General features: G+C 33.5%; 3 protein-coding genes across 3 annotated transcripts; 2 read left to right on the top strand and 1 right to left on the bottom strand.

Moving 5' to 3' along the window:
• Positions 1–1,571: 1,571 nt before the first annotated feature.
• On the top strand, positions 1,572–4,260 carry LOC110700412 (U-box domain-containing protein 19-like). The gene has a single exon (XM_021877952.1). The coding sequence runs from the start codon at positions 1,827–1,829 to the stop codon at positions 3,882–3,884; it is 2,058 nt and encodes a 685-aa protein (XP_021733644.1). The 5' UTR covers positions 1,572–1,826; the 3' UTR covers positions 3,885–4,260.
• A 1,649-nt stretch (positions 4,261–5,909) lies between these two features.
• Positions 5,910–9,553, top strand: LOC110700411 (protein DELETION OF SUV3 SUPPRESSOR 1(I)-like). Its single transcript, XM_021877951.1, has 3 exons — positions 5,910–6,058; positions 6,204–6,300; positions 9,099–9,553. The coding sequence occupies exons 2-3, from the start codon at positions 6,207–6,209 to the stop codon at positions 9,230–9,232; spliced, it is 228 nt and encodes a 75-aa protein (XP_021733643.1). The 5' UTR covers positions 5,910–6,058; positions 6,204–6,206; the 3' UTR covers positions 9,233–9,553.
• A 2,427-nt stretch (positions 9,554–11,980) lies between these two features.
• LOC110700869 (RING-H2 finger protein ATL65-like) lies at positions 11,981–12,502 on the bottom strand. The gene has a single exon (XM_021878452.1). The coding sequence runs from the start codon at positions 12,500–12,502 to the stop codon at positions 11,981–11,983; it is 522 nt and encodes a 173-aa protein (XP_021734144.1).
• Positions 12,503–14,952: the final 2,450 nt, after the last annotated feature.

The following is a 14,952-nucleotide window of genomic DNA, read 5'->3' as shown; positions in this document are numbered from 1 at the left end:
TATATGATGTAAACGATTAAATTAATCAAAAATATTTTTTACACACGATACTGATAGAGTATATAACATATTCCTGGGCCTCAACCATACTCTATCACTCCCCCTCACATGACAGGCCCTTTGGGCTTGAAATGTGGATGCAACACAGGCCCACCCATACCTGGTGCGAATCAATTCCACTTTGAAGGAGGGGTGGATGAGATTCGAACTCGTGACCTTTATGTCACGCTGGCTCTGATACCATGTTAGTGGACTATCTTAACCAAAAGCTTAAGCTTATGGTTGAGGCCCAGGAATATGTTATAACCAAAAGCTTAAGCTTATGGTTGAGGCTCAGGAATATGTTATATACTCTATCAGATACCTACCTAACACTTCTCTAATCCTTTCGTTAAAATTATATTGAAAAAAAATAACTTTGTTTACCTTCACTAATCACCTCCTAAAATTGTGTGTTTAAAGGTTGTTGATAGAGAATATTCATAGAATATTCTCATCCTAGGTTTAGGATATATTTGTATAAGATTATCTTTGATATCTATACATATCTTATAGTTACCTAATATGATTAGGTTTCTAATTGTAACCTTATAAATTTTATCTGGAAATCACTTTAATCAAGGGAGTTGATATTATTTGACATGGTATCACAACTTAGGTTAGATCTTGGGATTGTTTAGAACTTGATCTATATTAGGTAACTATAAGATATGTACAAATATCAAAAATAATCTTATACAAAATATATCCTAAACCTAGGATAAGAATATTCTATGGATATTCTCTATCAGTTGTGTCGCAAGTAGGAAACGGATGAAGTATAAATCATTTGATTGGTGAAAAAACATACAACTAAAATAATTGCTCCATAATCAAGCATAACTAAAAACGTGAGACGTACTATGTGAAGAAATTAAGTAACCAACATTTGCAATTCAATTAACAATAATACAGGCTGTTTTCTATAAAGATATATAGCGAATAATACAACAAGTGAATGGATAGGAACTAACATTCAAACTAAGTATGCCGAGCCATATACAACATTGCATATTCAAAGTACTTTGTATTCGAAAATAGAAAAAATATAATAAAACTTCAAACGATATGATAGCAACATGTATGGCCAAATTCAAACATTAGAACACTTAACATATAAGTCTAATTGTTTGACATCCAGTAGTAGACTACCACACATTCTGATTACGCAATTAATTATTTAATCACAAGTTTATAACCTAAGCTTCCTCTAAGCTTCTTCCCATGACTCTTTTCTTGTTCATTATTGCATAACATCATCAATTATGCAATTTTATGCACCTAGTCCCTTTTTTCAATTTTTTATTTTTCATTGAGGTTTCTTCCAACGAAACACCCATGCTACTTGTCATCTTCTTAATCCTCCACGTGTCATAGTCGGTTTTTGTGGTCCCTACTCCCTATTCCACCCACATCAGCATAATATTATTTACCTTGTAAAACGGCATCGTTTACGTGATCCGAGAATTAAATCTCCCCGCCAACCCCACCTCCCCACGTGTCCACCCACACGTGTCAGTATATTCTCAGCGAGTAAGCCGCATTGTCGGCTGCCACGTATCCAACGAAATATCCTACGTAATTTTTTGTATTTTTTTTACCCAACACTAAAATTGACAGCTAAAATACCGCCAATACTAGATTCTTTTCTGTTATGTTTTTTTTACCAAAGTTTTTTTGCCTTATCATATTCCTATCTATATTAGTAGCACAAACAGAAACAGAGCAACTCTGTTCTTCTTTCTCCTACCCTTTCACCCTTCATTTTCCATCCACGATTTCCACCAATGATCCGTAAAATCGATCCCGATAATCGTCGGGTTCTTAAATTCCCCGCAGTTAGGCCGTGTGAATCGATATCCCCATCGATTCTTCTCACTTCTTTGATCACTATCTCTAATGATGTTACAAATTTCAAAGCCAAATTTTTTCCCTCTCAGAAAAAAATTGCCCGGGAAGTAATTCGACAAGTCGAAATCCTCCATATATTTTTCGAGGATATCCGTGAATATCAACCAAATTTCACCAAATCCCTTATTTTATGCCTTTCAGAGCTTCACTTTATACTCCAAAAGATTCAATTTTTACTACAAGATTGTACTCGAGAAGGGTCTAGACTCTTTATTCTGATGAAATCACAGTTTATTGCTAATCAATTTCGGGTTTTGATTAGCTCAATTGCTACTGCTCTTGATATACTCTATCTAAATTCACTCCAAATCAGTTCTGAAGTGAAGGAATTAGTCGAATTACTTGGAAAACAAGCACAAAAATCAAAGCTCGATGTAAGCCTGAATGATCAATGTGCCATGGAGAGGGTGATATTGATATTAAACCAATTCGAGAACGCATTCGAACCCGAAAGAGGGTTGATCAAGCGGATTCTCGATTATTTAGGGATTTATAATTGGGAAGATTGCAACAAAGAGGTCAAGTTTTTGGAAGACGAAATGGGTAATATTGAAGAAGATGCAAGAGAAATTCCTTTGATTAGTAATTTGTTGGGATTGATGTGCTACTGCAGGGCAGTAATTTTTGATTCATTGGATGAAAATGATGAGCAAATAATTGTCGAAATTGAAGTGAAATCACCGGGAGAGATGCTTAATTGCTTGAATCCCGAAGATTTTCGATGCCCGATTTCATTGGAATTGATGATGGATCCTGTTACAATATCCACCGGGCAAACATATGATCGAGCATCAATTCAAAAATGGTTGAATTCAGGGCATTTACTCTGTCCCAAGACAGGGGAGAGGCTGGAAAGTACAGAATTAGTACCAAATTCTGCTCTCAAGAGGCTGATACAACAGTTTTGTTCGGAGAATGGGATTTCGATATCGAAATCAGGTAGAAGAAGCAAGGAATCATCAAGAACGGTTGTATCTCCGACTCCGGCTTCGAGGGAGGCTGTGAGATTTTTAGCTGGGTTTCTTGCTGGGAGGCTGACTTATGGAACTGATGAGCAGAAGAATAAGGCTGCTTATGAGATAAGGTTGCTAACAAAATCGAGTATATTTAATCGTTCGATTTTGATTGAAGTTGGGAATGTTCCTCCTCTATTGGATCTTCTTACTTCAGATGATCCTAGCACACAAGAGAATGCAATTGCTGCTCTCTTGAAGCTAGCAAAACATTCAAAAGGGCAGAAATCGATCATCGAAGAAGGTGGTTTATCGTTGATAATATCAGTCCTTCGAAGAGGGATGAAGCTCGAATCGAGACAGATTGCAGCAGCCACCATTTTTTACTTATCTTCTGTGGAGAAGTACAGGAAAATGATTGGCTCAACAAGACAGGCTATTCCTGGTCTTATTGAGCTTCTCAAAGATGGGACAATTTGTGGGAAGAAGAACGCGATTGCTGCAATTTTCGGGCTTCTTTTGTATCATAGAAATCATGAAAGAGTACTTGAAGCAGGAATTGTACCAGAACTACTTGATCTGATCTCTTCCATTGAGAGATCAGACCTTTTAGCTGATTCTTTGGCTATTTTAGCTTGTTTGGCTGAGAGGATTGATGGGTGTATCGCGATTCTACAAACCTCGGCTATGGCTTTGATCATGGGATTGTTGAAATCCTCCATTTCAAGGGCAGGAAAAGAATATTGTGTGTCAATCTTAGCATCATTGTGCACGAATGGTGGGGATGAGGTTGTCGCGATTTTGGCTAAGGAACCGGCTATCATGCCTTCACTGTATGCACTCACTACTGATGGGAGCTCACATGGTAGCAGGAAAGCGCGAATGCTAATCAATATGCTGCAGAAGTTTCAGGAATCGAGCTCTTCGAGCTTAACAGCAGCTTCTAAACTTCACAAGGAAAGGTTTGTTCATGCAATTTAGGGGTAATACATAGTAATTAAGATATAATCATATTATGTAAATATGTAGGATTTACCAAATTGGAATCCATAGAGTTATTTTTGAGCAATCAGCTAGATTTTTCAAAGAGCTGAAACAATATGTTAGGCTTAGGTTCTTTGCAATTGGTTATTGTATACTGTATAAATTACACTAAGCATTCTTTTCAGTAGAGAATATAATATGGCTCAATTGCCATTATAGTGAAACATTATCACAGATTTAAGTTCTGTATTTTGATAATTAAGTGAATAAAGACTAAAGATTGTGGTCTTATTATTATTGTTATCTAGATTTAGTGACCTGAGTTCTTGGAATACAAAATTATAATGAATAAAATTACTCCCTTAATCACAATTGTTGTGGTTATTTCATTGAACTTTCAAGTAATTTTACAATATAAAGTTGTTTATTATTTTTTTTTGGCGGTGCACTCTTGTAAAAGAAACCTCATAGTTTGATAATGTATACGTAGTTGGTCAAAATTATAAATATTCAATTTGATAATGTACATTATACATCATACGCAGTTGGTCAAAATGATAAATATTCAATTGAAAAGTCAACATGTGATTCACTTACTTCGAGAGTATAAAAACCCTTTACTCACCTTAATATGCAACCATGAAAAAATCATCCGTACAAATAAATTTAAGTATCATAAGTTGTTGTAGCTATTTTGTAAAATTGGTCATTTTCTCTATGATTAGGTGCACAAACTAGGAAGAATGATTAAATTTGATACTCCAAAGCTCAATTGAAAATTGATCATTAAATTTAGAAAGGTAGAAATCATAGGTAATTTCATTGCATTTATTTGTGGTTGTGCTTTTCCATTGGTAGGCATTAGTGTAAGTGTCCATTTGAGATCCACCACAAAAGTAGGTAAGAGCAAATAAATAAAATTTAACTTGTATTTTACCTACTACAATCCTTTAATTTCTTGTTGTTAGTTGATTTTGTGTAGCCTAAAAATCTAACAATGTTCTTTTGTCCCACCCTTTTTTTATAGGAAGATAAGAAATCCAAATATGTTGACATGTTAAATACAAAACTATGTTCATAAATAAAAAGTAAGGTCTCATTGATCATGTTTCAATGTTTTATGAGTCACCATATTGCCATTTTTTGTATGATTTTCTTATTGATAGAGGAAGTTCTAACAACATACAAACAATATGTGATAAGCTAATCACAATCCGACTATGTTGCTTTTTAAGGTGTTTTGTGCATTTTAGGTAGTAACTTTATGTTTCAATTAGTTAGAGATTAGTCTTTACTCTTTACAGAAAAATACCCTCATTTGTATGCATCTTCTTCGTTTTTCTTATTAAGAGAATACTTTCTATTATGAGGGGGAAAAATCCATTACAATCTTAATAAATCATAAGTGGCACAACCCAAACCTTAAAATATTTTAGTGTTGGTAACTTTCTTCAAAATTTCCCAACCCCTCTTTTTTTCTGTAGGAGTCGAATTCTCTCCGTATCCCAAGATTTTCTATCACTGTATATATTCGTATCATTTAACAATTTCTTATGTACAACCGGCATTACTTTGTCATTTATCAACTTTTGTGCTTGTATCTTACACACATATTGCCTTAAAAAAAACTTTTTTGTCTTTAAAGGGTACAATCCATTGTACAATGGCGTTCTTTGAAGCCTTTTTTTTTTTTTTTTTTTTGTTAAACTCGAAACTTTTTGGCTACTAAGCTTTCATAACCAATAGGAGTTGATTCAAGTGGTAAACATCTTGATGTCGATTAAAAGAGGTCTCGAATTCGAGCCTCACCGAATGCTGAAAACTCTTGTTGAATGACTCACCCATCGTAAATCAGGTGTGCAACCCGAATTAAATCTAAAAGTAGTCAGAGCTAAACTCCAGTGAACCGGGTGGGGCAAACTCAAAAAAAATACTATGCTTCCATAAATATATCAAAGAGAGGCCACAACCCAAATCACAAATTCTACAAGCCACTAGGCCGAAGTAGGCCCAATAATTGTGATTGACTAACCAAGATCCTTTTCTTGCTTTCTAGTCTATACTACTTCTTGAGTTCTTTCTAGTTCCCGCTTTAAAATCACAAGTGTTTTGCTTCTACAAATATTTCTCTCTTCGCTCCAAATCTTCAGTTCTTCCCTAATTTGTTTCTGGTGAGTAATTTGGCCGCTTTTTTCCTTCTTTATCTTCAATTTCTTCTTATTATAAGAATATCAATTGCGTTTTTGTTGATTGAATTTTGAGCCATGTTTTCCGAAAATTAGGGTTTTTACAGTGTGTTGAGATTGAACATTTTAGGTGATGGCGACGAACGAGGCTAAACCAGTTTCTGAAGAAGCTAAGATGGATCTGTTTGAAGACGATGATGAATTTGAGGAGTTCGAAATCGATCTTGGTAATAATTTTGAAACTATTGTCTTCGTTATTTTGATTTTTAGCTTATTTTTTCTTCGCTGCAATTTGATTTCATTGAATTGTGAAATGTGGTACAATTTGCTAGGTTTTGATTTAAGCTGTTATTTTTATTTATTTTTTTTAAGTTGTTGAATTCTAGGGTTTATGGTTGTCTCTTTGATCATAATTTAGTATATGCATGTATTTTAATCTCGATTTGAGGAAAAAGTTGTGATTTCTGTCCATTTTTGAATTGAAATGCAAGTTAATCTTATTACTTTATTCGAGATGCTCAATTTTCTGTAATTGTAATGTGGTTATAAAATCCTCTATTACTCTGATTATTACTTGTATGAGTTTAGGAACGTTGCATACAGCTTTAAGCAGTGAACACCATGTTTAGATTGATAATAACCTCCATTTCTGTTGGAGGTCGGATGCATTATGTTCTTAGTCTCTAGAATCTTAAGCTACTTTATCGCTTAAAAGAAGTTTTGAAGATGGTTTGGCTGGTAATTGAAAAGGTGTGTATAAGGAGAGTACACCACGTAGTCTGTTAGCTGTTTCCACCACAAATGGCCTTGGATAGGTTGGCGACCCCCTGTCATGCTCTTGTCTTTGAGAGGTAATAGCGAAGTATGTGTTGAACCTTTAAACAGGATGCAACTCTGATGTTGAGGATTTTGAAATTAAGACAATCGAACCATTGATGACTTATATACCTGTCTGACAGACCAATATCCATGTGAAGCGAGTCAATTGCAGGCTAAATTGAGTTTTTTATGAGTTGGGATATAAGAATTTTCGGTTGGTTGTCTATTGAGCCTACTAGTATTTTAGCTGTTTTTGAGTTTTGACTATCAACCTCTAGTGGTCTAAGAAATTACTTAATCGGCTGGTGACCTGTTGAAGTTGTTTGGTTTTATTGTTGGAATAGGTTATATACTTCGTTAAGAAAAGTTAAAACCCCTTGGGTATGAGATTTCACAGTTAAAAAGCTCCACCAAACCAAAAAAATAGATGGAATTGATTCTAACTCCATTCCAAATGATCCAACCAATCAACCCCTAATTGACGATAGTCCCCATCTATCCTTTCCTCCTTTTTCACCATTTTCTACTTGTATAGATAGTTGCACTGAATAAATGGTTATGAGTTCTTTCTATGATAACAAATGCTGATGCTGTTTATACCTTGTGGGATAGAGGGTATATATATATATATGAATCTTAGACCCCTCCTCTCCCTTGATTTTGAAGGCTTGCCTGTGGCATGCCTAACTTTGAGGAGCTTAATTCTAGGAGGTTCACTCCTCAAGCCACCGCAGCTGTTTTTGTGTCATTGTGTGGCAAAGCTTCCTTTGTAACCCCATGTCTCCTAAGAATAGCAAAGGAAAAGAGGAAACACAAAAATTTGTCTCCCATTTTTTCCTGATTACTTAAATCACCCTTCAAACTTCTATCTTGACCTTTACACTTTGTTTGGATTGAAGGAAATAGAGGGAAAGGAAGAGAGGGGAAATGAAGGGGATGGATTATCTTTCATTTGGTAACTTGTCAGTCTTCCCTTCCCACCCCACCCCATCCCTTCCTCTCCCTGCTCTTCTTTTCCTCCCCCTTTTTGTATCCAAATTTACTGCTGTTGTGCGTTGGAGGAATACATATTATATTTGGTTTTTTTTTTCCTTTCTTTCTTGAAGCTTCTGGGAGTTGAGAAGTGTGTCTATATTGATTTTTCCGTAAATATTATCTTCAGCAGCCTTCCATAGAGAAAAAGGAGTTTTTTTTTTTTTTTTCAAAGAAGGATATTTAATGTTCATTAGGATAGCTTGCTATAATGAGATCTATTGGATAACCCACACTGAGTGAATTTCATTGTAGTTTGCTAGGCCCTGTAGAGAAACTAAAGAAAACATACATTTTACCAAAATAGTTCGATTTTGGGTTGAGTGAGAATAAGCATGTTGGATAAATTTAACTAGATTATGTCAAGTTTAGGTGTGCATCCATCACCAAAATGCCCGACTCTGGTTTATTATTGTTTACTTTGACAAGATTATGTAGCTTATGCTAACAAGAGTCCATCCACTCCAAGAGAATTTCATTGTAATTTGTGGGGCCTGGTAGAGAAACTAAAGAAAACATACATTTTACCAAAATGGTTTGATTATTGGGTGAGTGAGAATAAGCATTTTTGATACGTTTAACGATAGTTGAGTATGGAAGTAGCAAGAAGCTAGGTGTCATCCATTGCCAAATGTCCGTATCTGGTTACACACTCATTTTATTGATTTTATTGGCTAGTTGCATCTCGACTATTTTGTAGCTATTAAGACCTTATCGAACTCGATCTTGCAATATAATAGATGGAGTCTCTAATTTTTGTCATTTGTATGTAACATTTGCATTCTCTTTACCATCATCTTTGGAGCACATGCTTTTATGCTGGTGCTGAGGTTACACAGAGTTGGTATTATATCTAAGAGAGAATCAGTACTTTTGCAGTTCTCAGTAAGCAGTAGAGTGAGCTTTGCATCTGAACTTGGGAGAATGTGATGGACACAGGGATTCCATAGACTGAGGACTTGTAATCTGTATTTGCACAATTGTCTCCACCTCTTAAGGCTTAACTGTCGAATTCATCCAGTCTGTACTGTGATTCAACATGTCTGGATAACTTTCTTTGAATTTAGATAGATGAGGATAAAATCAATTGTAACCTTGCAAATGGATAATTTATGCTTTCAATGTGGATTTATACTTGCTTTGTTTCACAATTAATTATTTATTACTCCTACAGAGTGGGACAGCAAGGAAGAAGGCAAGGAGGTGACACAGCAGTGGGAAGACGATTGGGATGATGATGACGTCAACGATGACTTCTCTCTGCAGCTAAGGAGGGAGCTTGAGAGTAATGTTGCTGAAAAGAAATGAATCAGTTGCTGATGGCTATTGGTTACTTTCAATCCAATTATCATCTTTCTCGAAATTCCAGTTGAGATGCCTTTTATCCCTGTCGTAGTTTTCCAAATGTTTCAAATTTTCTATTACGGGCGATGTGAAATTCTATTAATGGAAATGGAAATTGAAGAAGGTAGTTGGTCATGATAAACTTTTAGTTGGTATCTTAGGAGCATCTATGGATTCTATGGACCATTATGATTAGTTGAACCTGTTTCCTTTGTACTGTATATTATTCGACAGTGTTTGGTTAGGCTTTCAGCTTTTGCTTTTCAATATTCTACATTGATACTATGCGTTGACCATATATTTTCCTAAAAATATTCATGAAGTTTTTTATTATGGGTTTGACTATTTTTTTTTTCATTACAATTAATATGGTTCAGTAGATTGAATTTTGAAAAGATTATGCAGGAAACATGGTAATGTAGCTTCTCCTTACCTGTACAAAATTTTAACTTGCTGTTATAGAATATAGATTTTGAAAGTTAAACAGATTCAAGATAATACAGTACTCTGTATTTTTCAATTTAGTACGCGATATATTTATGTATATATTTTTTTAGCTGTTACTTTATCAATTTCTGGCTTTTGGCCACTTTACAAGCTAGTTTAGACAATGCTTTCAAGTTTCAATACCTTTGTTTGTGGCTTCTTCATTCGGACTTAATATCAACTTGTTTTTCAGTATTTTCGCCTGATTTTGCTGAGTAGCTTTTCTTTTCAGGAAGTACTTGTTACGACCCCCAACTTCAAAAGTCCTCGTTTTGATTTTGAAAGCTAATAATATGAAATGACACCACGAGCCTTAAGAAGAAAAACAAAAGGACAGATAAATGATTGTTCCAACTCCACCATTATATGTGCCCATTACTATTTAAAAAATTTGCTAATTACGACCCTTTCAATTATTGATAAGGTCATAATATTTGTTTTTCGGGTAATAATGTATGTACCTAGCTAATAAACATTTAGGTTGATCATTGTATTAATGTTTTGTTTCATTTATTATTTCCAATTTTAGCTCTGTATATGTAGATATTAGGGCTTATTATATCGTTTTTTTTTTCTTCAAAAAGAGCAATGATATATGTGAATAATATTCAATTTTACAGGTAACTTGTGAATATAATAATTGAACGAGTTGTCGATCTTTCCATGCATGGTAATTGAGATTAGAAGAATCATTAAAATCAAATCTTTGATACCCGTGAATATCTTTGGGTGTTTAGGTATATTCATAGTCAAAAATGGGTATATATAATCGACGGTGATTTCTATTTTGAGTGAAGCTAAATTTTGGTAGCAAACTTCAAACTATTACAGAAGCATAAAACTACAAGTGTCAAATAAGGTACAAATTCTCAATTGGACCTGGTTCACACTAATTTATTGTGGACCACTAATATTGGAGAAACTAAGGTTTTTTTATTTTCACTATAATAAAAAAAAAGGTCATTATGATGAAATAAAAGTCATTTTAGTAATATATAAGTTATAAGAGGTTAATTTTTTTAATGTAATATTTTATATAGTCAATATAAATAATAAAGGCCACTATGTTAAAATTAGGGTTATAACGTCGTACTTCAAGTTCATAATAATGTTAAATGTTATACAAGTTTTAATAAAGGTTACTATATTAAAAATAAGGTTACTATGTTAAAAATAAGGGTAACTATGTTCAATACCATGTCAGTTGCGTGTGTATAAAACTCGGGTCCACAATAATATATTGTGGATCAGGTCCACGCAAGTCTTCCTGCAAATAAGGTGCTACCTGGATTTGAATATAGTAGTCACCTTACAAGACTATTTTTATTACATTATCAATTCAACAATGGTAAGAATGTGCAAGAAATGATACACTTGTCCTAATTGAGATTGTTACTACACGTTTGTAAAACAGTTTTTAATAGCATTGTTGGGACCCATATGACTAACACATGACTCATCAAAAGATGAAAAGATCCATCTTATCGATATCTTAATCATAAAGAAAAATATCTGCAAATTAAAGCACTCAATTCTATATCATCAAGAGGACCAGCTGCAAGATTTGTCCTGTTAATTGGCTTGTACAGCTATTTTTCTATGTTGTTTGGAACGCTTACAAAATTCCATTTAGCTAGAGCCATTTTCAAGAACATAACCAATCAATGTGAAGAAATATCTTATCACCCAATTTTAGTATAAGGTCACTAAATAAGAAATTGATGTATCATGTTACATGTAATGTTGCTATTTGCATACTAATTAGTTATATACTAGACTTTCGATTTTTAAAGACTAGGGAGAACTAGGTAGTCCATCATATATTGAAAGAAAAACGCCGCTCTAGTCTCTAATTGTGTACATCTGAACCTCACTAACTAAACTCTGCCCCGGCCCTAGTAGGATTTATACAAGGAATTTTTGGCTGAAATACTCGCTAAAAAACCCGAATTGGATGCATAACTCATAGCAGCATATAATGCCATACAAAGACAACCTATATGTACAAGTATCATCAGGCTAACAATATCCTCATCCCAACCAAATAAATTTACAAGCCTGTGAATTTTAAACTAGACATACAATAACAAAACATGAAATCTAATACTACAACTTTATTATTACACCAATTGTTTATGAATAGAGAGATAACCCAGCAGACAAAGCCTAACTAAGAGGCTTTCGTCTGCAACTTTGAATGTGCGACAAACATACTCACACTTGTACCTAACACAGATCAACCGCGACATTGGGTGATGTAGCATTGCGTCCTGCATCGCCTACACTGGAGACAACTTTAGGCGACAGCTTGATGACAGTGCAGGTTCGACAAACCGGACAGAATGGTGATTTAGTAAGCCAAACATCAACACACTGAACATGAAAGTAATGGTGACAATTAGGCAGACTTCTGCAGTAATCACCAACCTCGAAACTGTCTAAACAAACCGCGCAATCAAGGATTGCAGCATCAGTATTAGCAGCCTCAGTAGCAGCAGCCGCAGCCTCACAAGCAGCAGCAGCAGCAGCAGAAGTTTCTTTCTCTGAAACTGTCTGTTGTTTGCTGTACTCGAAACACGGCAGTTTCTTAAGGTCTTGCAGAGTCATGCCTGCACCCTTAATGTAAGGGACACCATCTGCTCCAAAACCTCTACTAAATGCCCTCCCAACAATACAAATATGGATTATTACCAAAATTGCAATTCCACAAAATAACAAGAATACAGATATGATAATCTCCATTACCATATATGTCCTATATTCTGTCTTTGTCAAAACAGGATTTACCAAATAAAAATTTGAGGAGGGCTTCAAATATGATCATTCATGATGGTCTTTGATGATTTATGATAATCTCTCCTCGGTCAAATTTCACCCAAAATTTGTTTAATTTGATTGATTTCCCTCCTAATTCTCCAAGATTTGATGAAATAATCATATTTATGCATCATAATTGTTCTTCTAATTGGGTTTTGTTTTGTTTTTAGGAAGGAAGAATGAATAAAAATGGAAGCATAAAGGAAGGGTTTTTTGTTGTTTTTTTTTTCTTGTTTTTTCTTTTTGAGAGGTGGCTAATATAAATCGAGAGAATCGATGAAAGAGGGATGAAAAATGAGAATGTTTTAGATGTGATTTTTGTAGGCTAATGACATAATATATTTGTAGGAAGAGTAGAAATCTAAAAGGTGGTCCACTTGACGTGGAACTAAATTCTTTATTTGGTGCTTATATATATTCTTTAATGCACTTATTTAGAATCACCAATTAGACTTGTTTTTAATGATAGTGTGAATAAATTATTGATTTTATAAGTACTACGGTCCAAGTAGTGTCCAAGTACGAATTTACTTCTTGTGAAAATCTTATGTAAACTACCAAACAGGTAATGTCCACTCGTCCCACAATATAATGTCTGCTTTTGATATTGAGATTAAGAAAAATGTTTACATTTGAATTAGAAACACATTACTTGTATTTTAATTTGTATTAATTTTTTAAAAATTTAAACTGACGACACATTTTCTATCATCCAAAAATAGTTGACTTGAAATATAACTCCGGAATTAAAATGGTATTAAAATAATCATGAAATTGTCCTATTTACTAAATTTATCTATTGTTTGTTTTAGGAATATCTATTGATTAATTAAAATGTCATAGATAATACATTAATTTGAAAAACATATATACTTCAATAAATTGTCATAAAGTATAAAAATTCTTCTTATATAATTAATTAAAATGTCGTAAAGTATGTAAAATCATATAACTTTTAATAGAAAATTTAGATTTCAATTTCATTTGAATTTAATTTCCAAAGAAGGAAAAAGGGCTCTAACTAAGATAACCAAACTTGATTAATCTAACAAGAAGCACTACACTCAAAAGGAAAAAGGCAATTGATGGCCAGCTATTGGTAAAGGATATTGTCACCATCTTTTTGCTTAAAATAATAATGTAACGACGCGTATAAAGCATATATTGAGTTGCTTGATCAACATCATTATCATTTTCTCTGATGAATGAGATGAAAGGGGGCTATTAAATAATCATTATCATTCCTCAAAATAACTTTTACACAATTTGTCCTAGGCAAAAATGTCAACTTACCAACTTGCAAGATAATAATATGAAAGCTTGATTTATCTTTTGCTACGTTGGATCAATAATTTCATTCAAACACAAACCATCAAATAAGTCATTTATATAATTATATGAACATCTTTTCTAAAACAAGAAATTTTTATGCACGGTTTGGTACCATAGACTACACGAACCATCCTAAATGAAAAACTTCGGAAATTACTTACATATGTACTTGAGGGTGAGGAATTAGAGTCATACGCGAAGATAAGGGTTTTTTATTTTTTGCATTATGTATCATCAACAACAAAAGGAATGATTATATAAATGGAGCACTAGTAACGGAGAACAAATTTAAGGATGATTAATTTGCATATTCTTTTCTCAAAAATTAAATAAAATGCAATATCCAAATTGATGTGTATTAGTGTATTAGCATATTCATAAACACCATCTCAAGAGGGCCATCAAATCAACATTTAAAAGCTCACGAGTCACGACTCATAATATCCAGCTAGAAGGAATCCTTGGGAAAAAATCAAGAAGAATAAAACTTTATTTTTTTGAAGAAATTAAATAAGGCTTTTAAAGTCATTAGTTGATCCAATTTCCTTCAAAAAAAAAAAAAAAAAAAAAAGTTACAGAGTAATAATCTAATAATCCCAAAACCTAAAAAGAGCAAGATATAATCCCAAGATGGATGATGACTATATGAATATGAAAGATACTAACTTTGTAATACTTATAATAGATACTCCTATCATCCTATGATATGTGTGTTCCTATCTTCTTATTCCATACACGGAATATTAATTAAAAATAAAATAAAAAATCTTACATTTATAACAAAATTGGAAACAAATTATTAGTGGTCAATTACTATTAGTAAGGTATGTACTCACTCCATCCCTGAAATAACAACGCATTTGGCCTAATTTTAGTCCTAAAAAAAATAACCCATTTGTTTTTCCCAAGATCTTTAAAATCACAAAATTACCAATGTACCCTCAAATATTTTTGTCATATAACTCCTTCTCCCTAGTTTCCTCAAACAAAAATCTAAAATTAATAATTAATTAAATATAATAATAAAAAAAGGGAAATTATCAATGGTA

Source organism: Chenopodium quinoa, unplaced genomic scaffold (genome assembly GCF_001683475.1).
Source record: "Chenopodium quinoa cultivar QQ74 unplaced genomic scaffold, ASM168347v1, whole genome shotgun sequence".
In the NCBI taxonomy this organism is placed as follows: domain Eukaryota; kingdom Viridiplantae; phylum Streptophyta; class Magnoliopsida; order Caryophyllales; family Amaranthaceae; genus Chenopodium; species Chenopodium quinoa.
This window is presented reverse-complemented; position numbering and strand designations above follow the sequence as displayed.